The sequence below is a fragment of the Bubalus kerabau genome, chromosome 6 (assembly GCF_029407905.1).
Source record: "Bubalus kerabau isolate K-KA32 ecotype Philippines breed swamp buffalo chromosome 6, PCC_UOA_SB_1v2, whole genome shotgun sequence".
NCBI classification, from domain to species: domain Eukaryota; kingdom Metazoa; phylum Chordata; class Mammalia; order Artiodactyla; family Bovidae; genus Bubalus; species Bubalus kerabau.
In genome coordinates, this window is record NC_073629.1 from 50804098 (window position 1) to 50825502 (window position 21405).

General features: G+C 32.5%; 1 protein-coding gene across 5 annotated transcripts in view; it reads right to left on the reverse strand.

Annotated features, from left to right (window-relative positions):
- FNBP1L (formin binding protein 1 like) overlaps window positions 1-21405 on the reverse strand; it is a 124585-nt gene that overhangs the window by 11873 nt on the left and 91307 nt on the right. For 4 of the 5 annotated variants that reach the window (XM_055585089.1, XM_055585088.1, XM_055585086.1 and 1 more), the window contains 7 exons: window positions 20214-20318; window positions 16029-16157; window positions 13969-14115; window positions 11082-11285; window positions 2163-2272; window positions 632-764; window positions 144-238 (listed from right to left, as the gene is read on the reverse strand). In XM_055585089.1, coding sequence (XP_055441064.1) covers window positions 144-238; window positions 632-764; window positions 2163-2272; window positions 11082-11285; window positions 13969-14115; window positions 16029-16157; window positions 20214-20318 — 923 coding nt within the window. Of the gene's footprint in view, window positions 1-143; window positions 239-631; window positions 765-2162; window positions 2273-4745; window positions 4761-9481; window positions 9641-11081; window positions 11286-13968; window positions 14116-16028; window positions 16158-20213; window positions 20319-21405 lie in introns of all 5 variants that reach the window. The other variant, XM_055585090.1, reaches the window with a different exon arrangement.

Below are 21405 nucleotides of genomic sequence, written 5' to 3' on the forward strand. Positions count from 1 at the left end.
GAGAATTATTTAGATTCAAAGACTGAGTTATTAAAAGCCAAACTTCTCAGATTAGGAAAAAAGAGAATTGTCCAAAATTTAGGACAAAAGATAAAAGTCTGGGGGTGGGGGGAGAAAAAATACAAATAAAATGCAAAAATAACCTTTCTCGTCCCTGTGTTACAAGATGATTTATGTCGCTGCTATGTCTTCTGTCTCCTCTTCCACCTGTTTTGCCTTCAACTTCAGAGAGCCAAGCCTTAGGGGGAAAAAACAAATAAAACTGAGCTCAATAAGTATATTTTAAAGTTCATAAGATATTCTACACTGAAAATGTGATTTGAGCCTTTATTATTATCTAATTTTTAGACAAGGGAAATCTTTATTTCAATTTGGTCAGTGATCAGTGTTACAGCTGATTAAAAATAGTATAAACATTTAGTTTTACATGAAGTTTTAAATAAGAAAAAAACTTCAACGAGGGGCTAATTCTAAAGATGATACCTTATTTTTATATCATAATGATGCCTTACTTTTAGATTATAAACCCTACAAGAAAATATTTGAGGATAATTCTAGCAAGAACCAATTTATCATAATGAAGTTTATAAAAATGAACTTATCTTTGAAAACTGCTAAACAACAAATCTACCTCATTCTTGTGGATTTCCATTCGCAGGCGGTCAATATTATTCATGGTCTCTGCTAATTTAGGCTGCAAACTCCCTGGGTCCCCCATTTGTGGATTCTTCTCATATACATCTTTCATTTTGTTGAGCGCTTCTCTGAAAATGAAAAGGAAGCCACAAAATTAAACATTCACTTCACATGTTTCCAGGTAAAAGAGTTTCATTTGATTCTGGGGACTCACATACAGCCTAATCTTAAGAGTCCTAGTTCTTTAACTTTAATCAAACATTACCTGATTAAAGATAATCTGCACAAAGTTGATCATGTACATACTGAATATTAGTCATTTATAGAGGCAGTCTTTTAAAACATTTATAATTTTTTCAAAAAAGATTTCATGTCTCATTTCTTGCTTCCTAAATGAGATTATATAGGTTTAATCAAGGGCTGGAAGAATATTCCCCAATATTCCAATATTCTTAAACTCATCATGTCCCAAATCAAAGTCACTACATTCCCCCATCCAGACACATTATTCCACCGGTGTTCCTTACCTTACTTCAGAGCACTGTCATCCTCCTAACTCATCTATACCACCTCTCTCTAAGCTCACATCTCTCATCCTCTTCACTTCTCCAATCTTACCACTGTAAATTATGCCTCAATTAGCTCTTCTGGACTCTTAACATCTGACATTACTAACATCCCCTAATACTCTTTTCTTCCTTGATTTCCTGGAGGTAATATTTTCTTTTTCTTTCCTTTTACCTTTATCTCATTATTTCCTTCACTGGCTCCTCCTTTTTTTCTGTTCATCCTTAAGTGTATCTCATAAAATGACAGATTTCTTCTCATCTCATCCTACAGTCCTTCTTTTTAAGGAGGATCTCATTGCTTTGTTTTTTCCAGTTTCACTGAGACATAATTGACTACTTTAATATCACCTATCTTCAGATGATTCTCAAATATGAATTCTTCAATCACTCATGTTAGAGTTTAAGCTTCAATTTTATCTTCAGTGTAATAGCAGATATAAGTTACCACTGTAATAACCCTTTATTCATCATATATAAATTTCTATATTCACTAAAATAAAACTGAACTAAAAGAAACACTTTATGAAGTTGAAAAAAAATTAAAGCTATGAGTGAATGATCTGCAGTTGCAAGTAATCAAACACAGTTTTCCAACATTTCTGCTGCAAAGTAATTTCAGCCTCAGATTTCTATTGAGCTCCATTTACATACCAAAGCAAAACAAAAATTATCAAAGTATATACCCTTGATAATAAATCAAAACTATCGTTAAATTTTATGGAAGACATACACTATTAGCATCCAATAAGTAACCTGAACCTAAGAAACTCTCTAACATTTCAGTTTAAAAATATCAGAGCAATCACACAATTTTCCAAAATTTAGGAGTATGTTTTTCCCTGAAAAGGTATTTCAATTAGGATGTATAATTTTTAAGCCTTTTATACCCCACATTTAAACGTATCATTCATATTAGACTCTGAAAGGAATAATAGAGAGGACTTAATGGGAAAATACTTTTGATCTGATTCTTTCTGTAGTTCTCTGTTAAGTTCATCAATGCGCTGCTGCAGTTTTTTACGTCTCTGTTCTGGTGGCAGATGACTGAAATCTTCTAGTGCTGGGCCCTGAAAAGAGAATCTAAATCATTATAAAAAATACTTTCATGAAATTTTATTTCTAAAATATACCTATTATAAAGAAAGAATATATATCAATTTTAATTTCAAATTAGCCCAACGACTCCTTTTAAGAAAAAGAAATCTACATATGTATGTACATGTATGTTAATTAAAATAATCATACTGAAGAAAGAGTTCAGATTCCAGTCACTTTATAAAATCATGAAATAGAATAGGTAAAAATATCACCAGATACAGAAAACTGGTTATTACCAGTATAACATTATATTCAGGTCTTGGCAGAGTTAAAATAAATACAGATGAACCTTCTTACAGCAACAAGAACGAAATGGAAACATGTAACATTTCTCATCTATACAAAATATTTTATATATAACATATTCCACCACATTCCCAAATCAAATCTATTGCCATGACAGTAAGGATATTACAAATGTTAAGACTGAACATATTAAAAGTTTATATAATTGTGTCAATTAAGCAACTTACCTCATAAAGGCAAACTAATGAAAAATATTTTAATATTACACAGTCTTTGAGTGATTACATTTATTAAACCATTCATTAGGACCAAAACATACTTGATCATTAAAAAATAAAAAGGTAGAACTATCCACTGTGTGAAATGTCAGTCAAAATTATATTCCAATAAGGGATTTATTTTCAATTATCCTTCTGTACAACCATACCTCAGTTCTTGAAATAGAGATATAATCCAAAGAAAGACAAAATCCTTATTTAGGAAGGATCCTCAATGTCTGAAAATTTTTAATGTTTTTATATTCAAGAAAACTACATCATTTAAGAAAACATTCTAGTACTTAGATATAACTTGTGATTCAAATGATGTCCTTCTCCTCTTAATCATGTCATTGTTACCTTAGTTATCTCCTAGAGATGACACAACTACATCCAATGTTAGCAAGTATTGATTCTGTTTAATATGAGCCCATATTTATGTAAGATTTTACATACTCAAAAATTGATGACAACTATTATTAATTTTTATTTTAAAAATGGGGATTTTAAGAACATATAAGTTCAATTTTTAAAGTATTGCTGAAATAAACTCCCACAACAAATGCATCCTTGCTCTTTGAGCCATTTATGCCTATAACATAGTTAAACAGCTTTATTTCATCATCTGTGTTTCTCTTACTTTTAAAAAATCAAACTCACCTTTCAGATAATACATGATCAAATATAACATTTAATTCATAACAGAATTTTATGCAAATGACCTGAACATTACAGATATTCAATAAGCCTGCCTTGAAAAAAAGAGGACATCTTTCCTAAGTGACCTTTGCTTTTTAATCTACCAGTCACCAGAAATAAAAATCCATCAATCACAAAAAATCTGATGTAAATAAACAAATGGCAAAATTTCCTACAAAGTGCCTTTAAATTTAGGGGTCAGTTATAAATATAAGTTGTCAGATTTAATTTAATTTGAGGTACAATAGTTTGAAAACTATTATATTGTGCCAAAGATAAAAATATAATGAAATGAAAAATTATATTTCAATATGGTTTTTTTGGCAGTATTGTAATAAATTCACAATTACTTTAGAAGTAAATCTTCCAAATTTCTTTTCACTATCTGTAATGAAACTGTTCTCAAATTTATTAACAATAGCTAGGCACTTGAATTTCTAATATCCCATTTTGACATTATAACATATTCCTTTATAGAATATGAGAACTAAACTCACTCTATTTCCTATGGCTGTAAAGAAGACTCTGAGACATTAAAAAACCTCTTCTACTACATGGTAATTCATAAAAGGTCAAACTGCAAGAGTCTGAAAAAGACTGGTTTGTTTTCCAAAAATGAGAAACTATGTAAACACCCAATAATTTTTATGTTAGGTCTTCACAATGCAGTTTCATTAATTTGTTTGAAACATATGTATAAAGGAATACTACACATGCACACATACACGCACACACACACGATATTTAGGTTATTTGTACTGTTATCCCCATTCAAGTAGTAGACAAAAAGAAAGCACTGACTAATGAAATGAGTAGGAAATCTTTCTTTCTTACTTTTTGGAAAATCTAATGATTTTTGTGATAAACTACATATCAAACTTACAGGATCTTTCTTTTTACAGAGTTAAGAAAAATCATTTTTAATTTTCCTTTTGTAAAAACATAAACTTTTGTTCCACCATGTAACTTTTAAAATGATGTTTAATTTTATTCTCTGTAACATGAAAAGACTCCACCCAATAACATTTAAGAGCTTAATGAGTTACAGTTAACCACATTATTATTAAATTTCATGACATCAAAAGTACTGGCATGTGCTGGACTATGGATTATAGAAAGAAAAGACACACAAGGTAACATGTGGGGATGGACCTTACCACTCTGCTTTAAATTAAACAAAACAATGTTTTGTGATATATTTAATACTGGCACAGTATACAGATCAGCACATAAGGCTTACCATCTTCACCGACCACTGAATAGTTCAATGGAAAACAGAAAGAAATGGTATATTATTCACATGAAACCATAATACAGAAGATGCAATAACTTATACTGTTTTTTTTTTACGATATTAAAATAAATCATGTACACTTCACAATCCAAACAATTATGCCAGAAAAACAACTGTAACCACATTTTGGGGAAAGTAAATTACTTGCAAAAAAAAAAAAATATACACTGATGATAATGGGCAGATATTTTCTAAGTGCAACTAAAACTCAAAAGTAAATAGTAATGATTTTATCAGCAATAATGTATTTTCTTCTTTAAAAGAGAACTTTTACATAAGTGGGTTTCACATATACAGCTTATACAGCTCTTCATTCTCAAAATCCTAATGCTCAAAAAGTTGAACATAAAGATCTAATATTAGCCATTTTAAAGAAATATTACATGTAGTATTAAAGAATGGAATACTCTTCCCAATACATTAAACATCATTATCTGAATTTTTATAATTCAAAATATTGTTTTGAACTTGAATATGTCATGGATAGGTAAGGGTAACATTTCTACTTTAGTTTTAAGATGCTATTTTTAATGTACAGACACATTAAAAAAACACACTATTATCAAAATAATGAGCCACCTAGATTCATGTTTCCCATACATATTTGCTAACAGATACAATATATGGGTTGAATTTTGCTTTGAAGATATAGCTTCTCTTTTTCAGTTTTCATTCTGAAATCCATACACTCTAAAAGCAACACTAAAAATATAACTTTGATTTTTAGAAAACTGGTTAAAATTTATTCTTTCTGAAAATCTGACATAGCAGAGTCCTCTCATATTATGAATATATAAATATATATATATATGCTTATATATGTATCATCCATATTCTGTGGGTTCCCAGGGTTCTGCAACCGGCATTGCATCTGTCAAATATCCCAACTAAACACACATGTACACATGCATACGTGTGTGCGCACACCCACATACTCACACACACTGTGACTCATAATACCCAGGAGAACTTACAAAGTTTATCTTCACATTCATTGCATTTGTTTAGCAGTTTCTAAAATTTCTATTTTTCCCTGTTTACTACGCCAAGGTGTTTTAGAGAATATGGAGGACATCAGGTAGAATTTCACATAAAAATACAGATTTTAATAAATAGCTGAGAAAAATATCTACCCCTTATCGCTGATGAACTGGCCATATATATTAATGGTTACAATGATAAGAAAAGATGACATACGCTATCCATTATCTTTCCAAATTAAGCTTAACATTCTTTAGACTGTCAGTAGTTTCAGGGAACAAAAACCACAACTTATTTTGCTATGACAAAATTCCTGTTAAGATTAGAGTTTTAAATTTTTATAAGATATTTATGGTCTTCTATAAATATTAAAACAAAATCATATCAATAAGAAACAAAATAGGTAAATTATTTGAATTTCTTTTATGATAATCTCAAGCAGCTTATTTTTCCAGTTTCTTTATTAATACATTTTAGAGAAAAGAGTAATATAGTTAAAACTGAAATATTAAATGTTTCAGTTTTTAGCTAACTTAGTTTTACTATTAATTAGACAATAAAATCACAGTTCATTAGATTTGGGGATATAAAAACTCAAGTTCTTCGTAAATATTAGAAACATATTTTGTCTTTTTTAAAGCAATTCATGTTCAATAGAGAAATACTATACTGAAAATTTCACATACCTTCTATATCTTAATAAATACATAAGGGAGCTAAAAAGGAAATCAGTTAGACAATTACAAATTATTATGTGTATTTAACTTTAAGGTAGGAAAATCCTGAGAACAGTATTCTGGATAACAAAAGCTTACAAAAATGACTGTATAAGCCTATAAGATCATGAATAATTTAGACAGTAAACATGGACTTGCTAGATGGACTCACTACTGCTAGATAAATATATATATATACTAAGAAAAAGGAGTACCCAGTAAGCACCAATGAAGTAGTTAGAATAAAAATTATTCATTTCTATATTAAATAGCTTTTGAGTGTGCACTAAATATCTATTTAAGGTTAGATCTTGATGTCACAGAAGGAAATTATAGACCCTCATCCCTCAGAAAAAGTCTACCAGTACCACCATCAAATTAAAAAACATTGGTCCAATATAACATTTCTCATGTCCTTAAAGATAATGGAAACTGCAGGTTTTCTTAAGAATGAAAGAAATTATAAATTTTTATAAAAGCCAAAAGCAGATATTTAAGAAAAATGATGAAACAAATATAGCTCAAAACAAGATTCTGATTTGAATGGTACAACTCATCAGCTTTAATAAACCATAAGACTTTTTCAGTTTTATGGACTTAAAATGTAAATTCATGTAAAAACACATAAATGGTTTGTTAAAGCATATCTTCTTCCTTTTCTATATTGAGAAAATTCTTAAGTGGAAATAAAACACAATTTTGAAATAGTATCAATTAAACTACCAAATATCAATCAAAGCAGAAAGAAACTCAATGCCAAGGTAATGAACTTTATACTTCCTGTTCTATTCTCCATTCTCCAGCTGGTTTGTCTATCATATTTTCTATCTTGCATACTGCTTTTTTCTTTGGCATGATAACTAATAATAAGTACAACCCTTTTGGCCTACTGGAATTAGCCTCCCTACCCCAACAAATGTCCTAGTGTTTAAAGCTGAAGCAATATGTGGAAATATAATAAATAATGACCACACAGACACTTTTAAGTTTGACAGTTATAAAATTCTACCTATGAATTTATTCAGTAACAATAAAGATGTCACTTATTTAAGCTTCTTTCTCCAGGGCTCACAGTTCTAACTAACTAAACTTTTTTTTCACAGAATTGTATGTACTTCATATCCCTAAGACTGTGCAAGGTACTGTAACTGGCCCTGGTAGACTCGATATGCAGGATACCTGAGAGATTCCAAAAATATGGCTCCTAGAAATTACAAGCAGTAATTGCAATTTTTGATTACCATTGATTTCTGCAAGAGCATAATATTTAATGAAGTCTAAGTCATCACAAAGAAGAAAGATGGGAATTAATTCTACTCTCATAATTCAGGCAACAAAAATCCCAAGTATGACTTCTTAAAGTCTTTTAAACAAGTGAAAAGAGCTTTTAAAACTGATTACAGGCACCTGTAGTGCCTATAAGCGTTAACACAGACTCATTCACAGGGACTTTTCAGAATGTCATGAATTAACCTACATTCACACAAGAATTAGGAAAGGTAATGCAAAGAAGTTCAGGTCATTACAGGAAAAAAAGGAAGTCCCAAAAAGAATGTAATACACTGGGTTCTGTTGCTTTGTTGACACCAATTAGCTTGTCATACTGTTTTAATAGAAAAGCAAATAATAATATAATATTGCCCTATAAGATATGTATCTTGTTCTACATATGACCAAAAGAGAAACCCAACTAAAGCAATTTAAAGATAGAAAGTGCTACTGAAGAGAGAGAAGCATACAGGCTAGACAGAACAGGAAAAAGAAAGGGGAGAAAGGGAGAGAGGAAGGGAGTAGCAGCAGGGAGAGAGAAAGGAGAAAGGGACTGAAAGTAAGAGTGAGTCCAAGACTGAGTGCAATGCTGTTAACAACTAGACTTCTTATGACACTAACAAACTCCTGAGTTCTCATCTGTGGGTTATTACACCTAAGATTTTTATATGTCTAAACAAACGCTCATACAAATCTCCTAAATGTATCTAAATTACAAGCTATGAATATTACAACCATGCCCTTCAAATCAGATCTTAAACAACAGAAATTAGTCTAACATAATGAATTAACACTAATTTATCAGTAGTATTTAATAGTTGTTGCTAAGAAACAGTTTAGTATTTGTTTTTCACTATCCTAAAACTTTTCATTTGCAGAGTATCTTTGTGTTAAGTCTTTCAGTCCTGTCTGACTCTTTGCAACTCCATGGACTGTATCCCACCAGGCTCTTCCATCCATGGGATTTTCCAGGCAAGAATACTGGAGTGGGTTGCCACTTCCTTCTCCAAGGGAATCTTTAGTTATAAGTAAATGATAAAGGCTAGCTTATGGGGGAAAAAAATGAAAAATTTGGTAAAAAATACCTTTTTCTTTTTAGTTTAAGAAAACAAATTCCATGTATCCATTACTCAATAAAATCTAGTATTTTTATAGGCTTTATAACTTATACAATATACTTTGCAATATATTATTTTAATTTGATCTACAATCTTGATTATTTAACATGCCTGTCTTTGATTTTTTTAATTTAACTATTGGCAATTGTGTTTTATGTTTCTGAAAGTAGGGCAATTAAAATTAAAATAGAACTTTATTTTTTTTTGCCAACAAAATAATACTTTATAAAATTCACAGAAGTCATTAGTGACAGATTATTACATGAATAATTTCAGTGACAAATTACTGAAAGTCTTAAAAATGTAAATACATTACAAGACAATGGTGGACATATGACTTCACATAAACAAAAAAAAAGAAAAATAGCTAATATGATTGTACCCAGCACCCTCTTTATAATACCATTCTTTTATGGTTGAGCATTTCAAATGTTATAAAGAGGAGTTGTTTTTAACTTGAGGGCAGCTATACTTAATTCTGTGGTGTTTTAAACTATATATTTATAGGAGAGAGCCTTATAATGAGGGTGGAGAGTATTAAAAGCCACACTACACACACAATAGGCCGTCATGCATTTTAACCCATTATTAAACTTACCCCTCTTTTGAGACTTCTGAAAGAAGGAATTCTGGGCTTCCCTGTTTTTATTTCATTCATACAATAATGCACGGGCTCAATGGAGAATGTGAGAAACTGGGACCCATTAGGAGTACTGGATGTGAATAAACTAGTAGGGGTTAAGGGTGGGGATTGTGGCTAATATGGAAATAAAGAAAGGAATCAATAAGCCAAATGTGCATACCTTTTTTTCCTAAATGAAAATTCTATTTTTGGCAACATACTTTTTACAAAATATATCTCAAATAGTTTTCTGTAAAAATATTATAAGAATCTTAACACAGTTTTGCCAAAACTGTCATTTTAAAGTCAAATGTACTTTTAAAAATGTACCATTTCATTTGATCACTTTTTTACAAGCTAACAGACTGAAAATACAGAGTATACAAATTATAAGGTTAGAGAGAGCAATATGACCTAGATAAAAAAAAAATCTTCTGATTTCTAGATTATTAAAACCACCTAGTTAGTCACACACAACCTATACTTGTCAGAGATTAACGGCAGAAGCTATAGTTAACAGTTATCTAAACAGGAAATGTCTATTAAAATAAAGTATTAAAATTTTAACTATTTTCATAAACAAGCAAAAAAAAATTCATTACATTTGTGGCTTTCCTCTCTGTTTCTATTTCATCCCTGTTGCACCTCTTTTTTAAAAAAAATTTTCAGTATTCCTTATTTATCTAAGTTTTCCTAGCTACTCTGATCTGACTTAAAAAAGTCTCACCTCTCAACTTCTCGATGGAACAATGTTATGAAAAGCATAAATAAAGCTTGAGTTAATTACAATTGTGCTTTTAAAGATTTTTATGGGCATATTATAATTTGAGTTAAATGTTATCTAAATTCATATGTCAAGTGCAGAAAAATGAATTAAAATAATCAACTATACTTTAACAAATACAGAATATCAGATTATCTATTCTCCTACGGATATGACATTTTATAGCCATTAAATTGATAAGATTAAATACTCATTTATTCCAATTGCTCACTGGCTGAGCTAAATTTATCTAAAATAACCAGCACCTCAAAAGATGGGTTTAGACAAGAAGTTAAGAGAGAGACTCTCTTAATAAACTAGATTTTTTAAAACTTCAAATAATTACACGCATTGAGCCCCTTCCCATTAAATATTCACATGGATGATAAAAATATTCACATGGATGATAAAAATAACTGTTAGTATGATCTGTAAGACCTAATTTGACATTTATTTTTGCTGTGATCAATCATTCCAACTGAGAACTGCAATTTCAGTGATCTCACAGTCACATCATGATTCCTAAAAAATTTGAACTGAAACTACATACAAATGAAATTTCAAAAGTATATAATTTAAAAGATACTAACTTATTTAATATTTTTACTCATTATTAATGATGTTAAATTCAGAATTAATTTTTATTGTTAAGGTAGAAAATTCTATGTTTCTAAGTGAAAAGTTAATCGAATCATTCATATAAAAATATTTATTCTCTATTAGTAGTAAACCATTATCCATCCAATACCTATATTATTTTAAATGACAGACTAGAACAAAATCATCAGCACAGAAAATTTTAATGACTTTTACCTTTGGCTTCTTTCCAAAGAGCCACAACTTGCCCTTGGCCTTTCCTACTGTGGTTTTGGCATCCACCTTTCCACTTTCTTGTTTGGATGCACTGATAGTCCCATCAGAAATGGTTCTATAAATATGCTGACTGTAATCTTCAAATGGAAAGTCTCCGGGAGGTTCAAATCCAGACTTAAAGGAGTCTACTACCATCTGAGAGTCCTACACGTAAGAATAGTACCATATTAGCTTTCAAAATCTTAAATATGTGTCAGAAAACAAATAAAAATTTAAAGAAATAATTCTACAATACTTATTAAAGGTTCAAAATTAATAATTATTTCCTGTAAATATGAAATAACCCCTAAATATTTTAATTTCTATAAAAAAATTTCACAAATGACCACTTTATTAATTTGTAATAGTCATGGATGTTTTCACTCCATAGCTTTAACCCACTGAATTTCATCTTGAGTAGTTAGCTGATATTTAACATCTAACTGACAAAAAAGGATATAGGAAGAGGTTACTCTCAAGCAGAAATTCCAAGTTTTAAAGGAAAAAGGTTTTCTGTTTTACAGAATAGAGGAAAGGGTGTCTAACTGTAAAAGAGGGTAGGAGACAAGCAGAAAGGCTTCCATTTACCCAACAGGAAAAAGGATAAATAAAATGTATTAAAGACATACTTGGAAATATTAACAGAGCAATGAAGATCTGACAAACAGTACAGTGCAAAAAGTAACTCTGAAATTGTAAAGCTTAGCACCATTCACCCAAAACCGTAAAGCTCACGTAAGTATTACATGCTAGTTTTGGACATACATATACCTCTATCTGGGAGAAGGTGATGGCACCCCACTCCAGTACTCTTGCCTGGAAAATCCCATGGACGGAGGAGCCTGGTGGGCTGCAGTCCGTGGGGTCGCTAGGAGCCGGACACGACTGAGCAACTTCCCTTTCCCTTTTCACTTTCATGCATTGGAGAAGGAAATGGCAACCCACTCCAGTGTTCTTGCCTGGAGAATCCCAAGGACGGCGGAGCCTGGTGGGCTGCCCTCTATGGGGTCGCACAGAGTTGGACACGACTGAAGCGACTTAGCAGCAGCAGCATACCTCTATCTGAATGTTTTACTGACACTTTAAACTCATTAGTTTCAAACAGAATTCTTTACCAACTCCTCCCGCACTCCAACCAACCTCTCCTATTTTATTCCTTATTTCTGCTGACAGTACATTTTGCCTATCACTTATGTCAAAAGTCATCCTTAAGTTATACCTTACTTTTTTTTTTTTTTTTTTGGTCACTAATGCCACCCACACCAATCATTTGCTAAAGGGTAAGAACAGGTTGAGAGGAGGAGGGACCTAACTATATTTCTAATCTTAGATCCGTCACACCAAGATGTAACTTTGATTTCCCAATTAAAGAACCCCCAAATCCTTTCTTTCTTATATTTAAGTCAGAATTCTGTTACAGGAAAGATCCTCACTCATACAAAACCAACCTGCTGTGAAGACTAAAATATGTAGTACCTATTTTGCACTCCCCAAACATTGGTTCTCTTTTCTTTCTCTTCTCTCATATCCTCAGTTTCTGAGTCATTAAATCAATATTTACTGAAAAATAACCAGTACGAGACCTTTTCTAGACCTTACTCAAGATCAGAGATCAGATCAGATCAGTTGCTCAGTCATGTCCGACTCTTTGCGACCCCATGAATCGCAGCACGCCAGGCCTCCCTGTCCATCACCAACTCCTGGAGTTCACTCAGACTCACATCCATCGAGTCGATGATGGCATCCAGCCATCTCATCCTCTGTCGTCCCCTTCTCCTCTTGCCCCCAATCCCTCCCAGCATTGATAATTAAATTTATTTCTTCAAGAAAAACAGGGCTTCTTTTTTTTTTGACGGAATAGTAACTTCAAATTATCTTTAGAAACAGATCAGAAGAATTAAAATATCTTAAGACTTTTTGCCAGAAAGACAATACAAAGAAAGTCAATTTCTTTTAACCCAAATCAGATAAAAGAAATAGGTAATGAAAAGAAGAAAGGGAAAAGAGAGGGATGGTCTGGGAGTTTGGAGTTAGTAGATGCAAACTATTATATCTAGAATGGATAAACAACAAGGTCCTACTGTAGACGTAGAGCACAGGGAACTATACTCTATACCCTGTGATAAAGTATAATGGACAAGAATATAAAAAGGAATGTATATATGTACATAACTGTGTCATTTTGCTGTACCGCAGAGACTGGCACAAAACTGTAAATCAACCATACTCCAATTTTTTTTTTAAAAAAAGACTGATAAAAAGAAATGGGTAATGAAATGGATTCAGGGTCACAGGTTGACATGATGATTCTAAAACAAGGATGTTGGTTGAGGCTCAGTGTGTACACCCTGATGACTGCAGCCTCCAAGAGAAGGGCTTCTTCAAGGCAGTTACTTCTACTCACAATGCTCTCCTTTCTTTTCTCATGGGCCATTATTCATACACTACTCATGGTTCAGAATGCAACTCAAATGCCAACTCTTCTGGCAACAAGGAACTCTTCTAACTCTAGATCTGACCATTTCCTTCTTTCAACTTTCCCTAGAATAGTAGTTTAAATAATAATAGTATAATACAGTTTGCAACATGCAGTTTACAGGTTAGTTATACTCTTGGAATAGAACTGAAAAATTAGTGGGGAAAAGAAAGAGAAGCATTAGAACTCTTTTAAATGATTAGAACTTTAGTGTTTAAAGTGATCCTTACAGCCTGAAGGAGTCTAATGTATAGCCAGACTTACTTGTATAGAATATAACTAAAATCAATAATCCATCAATTACTTCCCCCCTCTCCCAATCCATTTCATTAATTTAAATCAAATACATTATTCAAATTATAAAACACTTACTCTTCTTTCGTCAACTGACTTTGCTGCAAGAATCATTCCTTCCAAACACTTTGAAATGATAGGAATAACTTTCCGTTCTGAGTCTGCAAATCCTCTGTAACACTCACTAAGTTTAATAGTCCTTCGTTCATCCATTTCTTGCAGTTGCTAATAATTAGGAATTTTTTAAAAAAAGAAAATTGACTTTTCTTTTCATTCTGAAGAAACTCCCTTCCAAAAAACAAACAAACAAACAAAAACCCCACAAAGATATCCCCGAACAGTTACACTGTTGTAAGTACCTTTTAACAAGTGCTACAGAGTGAAAGCACTTAAAACTTGAGGCCTGTGAAATAGCAAAAGAATAAAAATTCAAGGCTTAGTATATCCTAAAACCAGGTGACACCGGTTTTCAAGCCTTAAAAGGGACTCCCTACAGTTTACCAGCTCCCTGCTTCATACAACCTCTGCCTTTTATTCTTCAGTAAAGTTTCATTTGAAAACAGAAATTTTGATACTTTTTTTTCTTTTTCAAGCAGCTGGCATACAACATATACAAGTGTAAGACTTCTAAACCCTTAAGTTAGTTCAGAACACTTTGCTAAGATCTGGCTGGACTAAGAATCTACAGTCAACCACATACTAACAGGCACCCAAACCTACTACAGTCTACAGCTCAAAGTGTCAAAAGGTTGGGGACACAAGAGGAAAAACAAGAAGCTGAGAGGTCAAAGTGGTACATGTATGGGATCCCTACTCAAAAAATTCACTGGCACCTGCTATTCAGAATTATGCCAGGGCACATGAAGCCAAATAACTTAAAGGCAATTTTTGACACTTCCTATTTGTCAACAATGACCTTTCTTCTTTTTAGGAAGCAATTACACTGCTTAAGTCCCCTAACTCCTATAGCTTTCATACTATTTTTTCCTCTTTAATTACTTCCCAAAGCCTGGGAATTTATTTTGAGACCAGCATTTTCACAGAAGGACTGAATCCAGTATCACAAAGTGGCAAGACTGCTCCATAGCAAAGTCCAAACAAAAAGAGCAAGCCCCCAAACACAACAAAGCAGTGAATCTACAAATTAAGGTCTCCCCTGAATATGAAGGCTTAGCTATTAAGTTTAGAAAAGCACTACAGAGTGAGGACTGGCTGACTAGATGCCCTGGGTTAAACGACCAATATCATACTTGCTCTAGTCCACTACCTCTCACTATGCTTCCTTTGCAGTTTCCTTTGTAGTTCTATTAATAGCTTGGCTGGGGGAGGGGGGGGAATGTGGGGGGTGTATTTGGACTGACACTTTTTAAAAAAAATTAATTAATTAATTTTAATTAGAGGCTAATTACTTGACAATACTGTGGTGGTTTTTGCCATACATTGCCATGAATCAGCCACGGGTGTACATGTTGGACTGAAAGGTGTACACTTTTCACATAAGCTCAGCTCTCCCAGGTACCACTTCTTTCAACACTATTTCACTAAATCCCTTTTTTCTAATTTCTCTTCTTTCTAGAATAGGCAGTAACATAATTTCACCTTCATGTAAATTCCAGGGTCTTTACCTGAGGGCTGTGTGGCAACTGCTAAATGATGATGGATGGGGTTTAGAAGCCTGAATTACATTTATGATCTGACAGCTAGGAAGACAAGCAGGCAAAAACCAGGCTAGCAAATGCATTTAAGATTTATTTCTGCCATCTGGACTAACACCAATGATCCTGTTATAGTGTCAAAGGCTACGTCCAAATTCTAGATAAGCAGACTACAATACAAAATTCCAATGAAGTCTCCCATCTCACAATACTTAATGTAGCATGAGAATTTATCTAGAAATGTCATTGTTTTAGTGAATTATTTAATATACTACTATGAAATCTGTAGAAAAATTTGTGATTTCAAAGTAAAAAAAAATTACTTTTCACATCTATAATCAATTATAAATTTCTTATTACCAATGTTGATGACTAGTGAATCTAGAAACATTCTGACTGATGCCTGGCATTTTAAAGTTTTACATTTCAAGACTAGGTTTCTCAGATCTAAAATAAGGTTAATTTCATATATCTAAATTTTACCTTGTAAATCTGAGGAATCACTACGTAGAAATGTTTGTGCTGTTCTCCATTAAAGTTTTGTAATTGTGCAGCATATTCATTCTTATTTTCATCAGCCATATGCGTACGTAGATTCAACTGCTGTTTAGCCTAGAGGCAAATTGGTCCAAATCATTACCAATGAGAAGAGGAGCAACAAAATCACAGTTAATTCACTTTTTAGAAGTTATACTAAAACTAGGCTTTTTCTAACTACTGCTATCATTTAAAAGTAAAGGAGATGCTTACAGATCTTTATTTTTTAATTGAAGGAGAATTGCTTTCCAGAATTTTGTTGCTTTCTGTCAAATATCAACATGAATCAGCCATAGGTATACATATGTCCCCTCCATTATGGCCAGCCGCCCTGTTGCAATATTCCCTTTCTCTTACTACAATAATAAATCCTCTCCCTTGTAATAAACCATTTGAATAAAATTTCTTCTTAACGAATGGGTTTTTCTAATTAAATAAATGACAACATTGTGGTTTCTCAGTAAGCATTTAAACAGTAAGCATTTAATCAGAAAAGGAAAAAAAACATCAGCAGTAATTTTGACAGTTACAAAGTTATCAGTAAAACTTCTCTTCAAACATAATCCAGTTACATTCAACTCAGAACCACAATGAATCCAGGTAACAGTAAAAACGTAATTTGGGGATAATGTAATGCTTAACAATACTTTCTACCTCTATACAAAACAACAGATATTGATACTTTAAGGAATGCTTAATTAGAATATAGTTCTCTTCATCTCAAGCTCTTACAGAAATGCTTTTCCAGTGAGTCACATTAATGCCATCTATATTAATGAGAACATCTGCATACAAACAACACAAATCATTAATTCCAGGTTTACTGGAGGTAATCTAAACAGTTTTCTCAATTGCTTATAAATTAATAGGAAAAAAAAAAAACAAAATAAGAATTGAACTCTTTTCTCAATATTCCAACACTCAGTATTCCAAACTCAGTTAATACTCAATATTCCAAACTCCAAATACAGTTTCTCAGTATTCCAAGCTATAAATTGTTACATGAGACTTCTCTGAAAATAATAAAAGCACATTGAGAATACACTTCATTATTCTAATCCTAGTTTTTATAATTGTAATCCCTAAGCTTCTAACAGTAGATCCGCAAGTTAGTTCTTCTGAACTCAGAAACAAACTGACACACCGATATACATAGTAGTCAAGATCTCAAATAAGTTCACAAATATCCATTTAATTCATGGTGTTCTTGAAGATTAAAATAAATAAGTACTATGGAAACTAAACACCATTTCCTAAAGTATTTCTAAAGAAAAATACACTTCAAGTTCTAACCTGAGACTCTAAGAACACATTCATTCACTTCTTTCCCTTTTCTCCCTCCTCTTACAAACTATGATGAAATGAAGGATTCCAAGTATTCCCTACCCACACGGTTCTTTCTTTCAGGGGAGGTGCCTCCTATTTCGTCACTGCTATGATACCTAAAGCCTAGATGAAGGACTCTAACAGGTTATGAAAAAGTATAAGACTAGAAACTAAAACAACTGACACCTTCCCTGACATATTCTGGTTTTCACATCTACTGCCTTTGCTTTCTTTTTCTATTTTATATTTCACTAAATTAAAAAAAAATTAATTGTGGCAAAATACACAATACACATAAAATTTACCCATCTTAATTATTTTTAAGTGTATAGTTTGATAGTGTTGTATATATTCAGTGTTGTGCAACTGCCTTCCTTTTCTTTAGGAGATACACTAATTGGCCTGCTCCCTCTTCACCTTTGTTTTTTGTTTTTAATTGTATCAGTACTTACTTAAATCTATGTTTCCTTCCCTTCCTAGACACTGAAAACAGAATTCCTCTACTCTGCAGATTCTAAAGTAAATCCTCAAAGTTTTCCCAATTCTCTAATAATTAAAGGGGCTGCAAACAAGGAAAAAAAAAAATAAAAGGAAGATATAAACATTAAAGTTCTGAACTAGTTAGGTCAAACTAACTAGTAGACATGTTATATCTAGATTTCAAGATGTATGAACAGTTTCTAAAGATATCTTTATAGATAGAAATGAATAAGCTAAAAATGAGAGTCCAGTTAAACCTAATTTGTTTAATACACAAACTATGTATTAAATTAACGTATCAGAAGAGTTCTTAAGGAGTCAGTGTCAACCAGCAAGGAAGACTCCTGACTCCCACATATAAAACAGTTCTGTTTGCAAGTGTTGTGGTCCACATTTTTATCAAGTAATGCTAACACATTGTGTGTATTACATGATGCCTAGAAGGCAATGGCACCCCACTCCAGTACTCTTGCCTGGAAAATCCCATGGACAGAGGAGCCTGGTAGGCTGCAGTCCATGGGGTCGCTAGGAGTCGGACACGACTGAGTGACTTCACTTTCACTTTTCACTTTCCTGCATTGGAGAAGGAAATGGCAACCCAATCCAGTGTTCTTGCCTGGAGAATCCCAGGGATGGGGGAGCCTGGTGGGCTGCCGTCTATGGGGTTGCACAGAGTCGGACACGACTGTAGCAACTTAGCAGAAGCAGCAGAAGGAAATTAATATAGTGAGTGATCAAAATCAGGGATCCAAAAACCCAACAGCAGGATCAAATCTAGTAATTGACATAGATGTAGCATATTCATTTAAAATGTCAACAGTACAAGTTCTGTCTGAGACACATAAACTTGTAACTCCTCATATATGAAAAGACATGGGGATTTCAGTTAACCATAAACTCAATGAAAGTTAATCCAAACAACGAATATACATTTAGGGTATAATGTATACCCTACAAAAAAAACCCCAAATACACAATATACATTTAAGGTATAACTGTCAAAAAACCAATATACATTTAGGGTGTAATTAATATAAATTTAGTTTTCAAAACAAGCAAGGTAGTCAAACTCAGAACTGATCAAATTGAACTATACGCCATTTGATACAACATACTTTAAGTGGAATATTGGTTAATTAAATGATATCTAAATGGAAGTAGGCATAGTGAAAGGTAACTTGAAGATATTTCATATGTAGAATAGTTGAAGAAACAGACAGTTCATCTATGGGTAGAGAATCTGCTAAAAATATCTAAATACCTATTTATGAGAAAAATAGATTTGTTACTTCAGTTTTTTTACAAACTGAAAGTGAACAGGGAGATGAGTGGGGTCAATATAAGGAAATGGTAATTTTTTTTTTTTTTAATGAACAGGCTATTTTAAGTTTCTATATTTCCAGTGACAGGCAACTTACTATCATAAGAGGTGTAGGTTATTAAAAATAGGGTAGACAAGATAAAAGCATAAGTTATAGCAGAAGATCTTTAAGGTAACTGTAACCTAAAATGTTTATGATTTTAGGGTTTTTTAAAAATTGGTAAAGCAAATGGAAGGTAGAAAATAAAGTATTCCTTTCTCCTTACTTTTTCTTCTTCTGATGCTATAGAATATTATAAAATTCTAAGGAGAAAATATACTAATGGTGGACCTTTGTATATACAAAAAGAACAGAGTAAGGTTCGTCTATATTTCAAAACTCCAACATTTCAACACTATCACTGTGTCAAACATCCTAAGATAAAGAGCGTACAGCAAGGGAGAAGGAAAAGCTAAGCCACAGAAGTTATAGGACTGACCCTACCAACAGTTATGTTATAGAACTTCTGGCCCAGACTCAGTCAATGACAAGAGAGAATTCAGCCTTCCAAAATGAGTGAATGAATTGAACTAATAAACAAATAGCGATAAATCACATTTCTGACAGTTTTATCATGTTTTCCTTTCTGTAAAGTTGAGAAGCACACTATCCAGCCTCTATCTGCATACCCTATCAACATACCTTAGACTTTCTGTCTTATTTTGGAATAGGATAGAAGCTTATTCCTATGAGCAATTACATCTTTCCTATGCACTTTGAATGCAGTTGACATTGTTAATTTTGTTTACTTTCTCAGACCAGAATTGTAATTTAAAGTACACAAATATTTGTGTATTTTATTTTATTTTATTTATTTTTTTTTTGTCCACCCAGCCTCTATTTGTGTATTTTAGATGTACAGTATCTCTTGCAGAAACTCTAATACCAACATGAATATTGTAACTATGCTCCATATGCAAGTAATAATATTTTGATATTAAAGTCAGCTTGAATTATTTCTTACCTTTTCAACATCTGCCTTGGTTGCATTCGTGTCATTATCCAATCTTTCATAACTCTGTTGTGCCTTCTCAGCCTCTCTACATTCTCTTTCAAATTTCTTTTTACTCTGTTAAAAAAAATTAAAATACTGTAAAATAAAATTAGAGTTATCTCATTTAAAAGTTAATAAACAATACTAATACTAATAAACAATACATGGAACCACAAAAGACCAGTACTGCCAAAGCAATCCTGAGGAAAAAGGAGAAAGCTGGAGGCAAAACCCTTCTAGATATAAGACAGTACTATGAAGCTACAGTTATCAAAACAGTATGATACTGGCACAAAAAAGACATCAGGTCAATGGAACAGAACAGAGAATGCAGAAATTAGCCAACACACCTCTTTAACAAAGAAGCCAAGAATATTAAATGGAGAAAAGACAATCTCTTTTGCAAGTGGTGTTGGGAAAGCTGGACAGCTATGTGTAAATCAATGAAATTAGGACACCCCCTCACATATGTACGAATAAATTCAAAACGTTAAAGACAGTAACATAAAACAGGGCACCATTAAACTCCTAAAAGAGAACATAAGCAAAACATTCTCAGATATAATATGTTCTTAGATCAGTCTCCCGAGGCAAAAGAAGTAAAAGCAAAAAATAAACAAATGGGACCTAATCAAACTTTTAAAAGCCTTTGCAAAGAAAAGCATCAACAAAATGAAAAGACCTATGGAACAGGAAAAAATGTTTGCAAATGATGTGACTGACAAGGGGTTAACATTCAAAATATACAAACACATACAACTCAGTATTTAAAAACAAAAAAAAAAGAACAATCAAAAAGTGGGCAGATCTAGAATTTCTCCAAAGACGACATACAGATGGTGAACGGACACATGAAAAGGTGCTCAATATAGGTAATTATTAGAGAAATGCAAATCAAAACCACAAAGAAGTATCACCTCACACTGTTCAGAATGACTATCATCAAAAAGTCTACAAATAATGAATGCTGAAGAGGGTACGGAGGAAAAGGAACTGTTCTACACAGTAGGAATGTGAATTGGTGTAGCCACTGTGGAAACCAGCATGCAGTTTTCTCAAGAAACTAAAAACAGAACTACCGTATGATCTAGCAGTGCACTCCTGGGCATATATCCAGAAAAGATTAAAAAATACATGCATCACAATATTCACAGCAGCATCA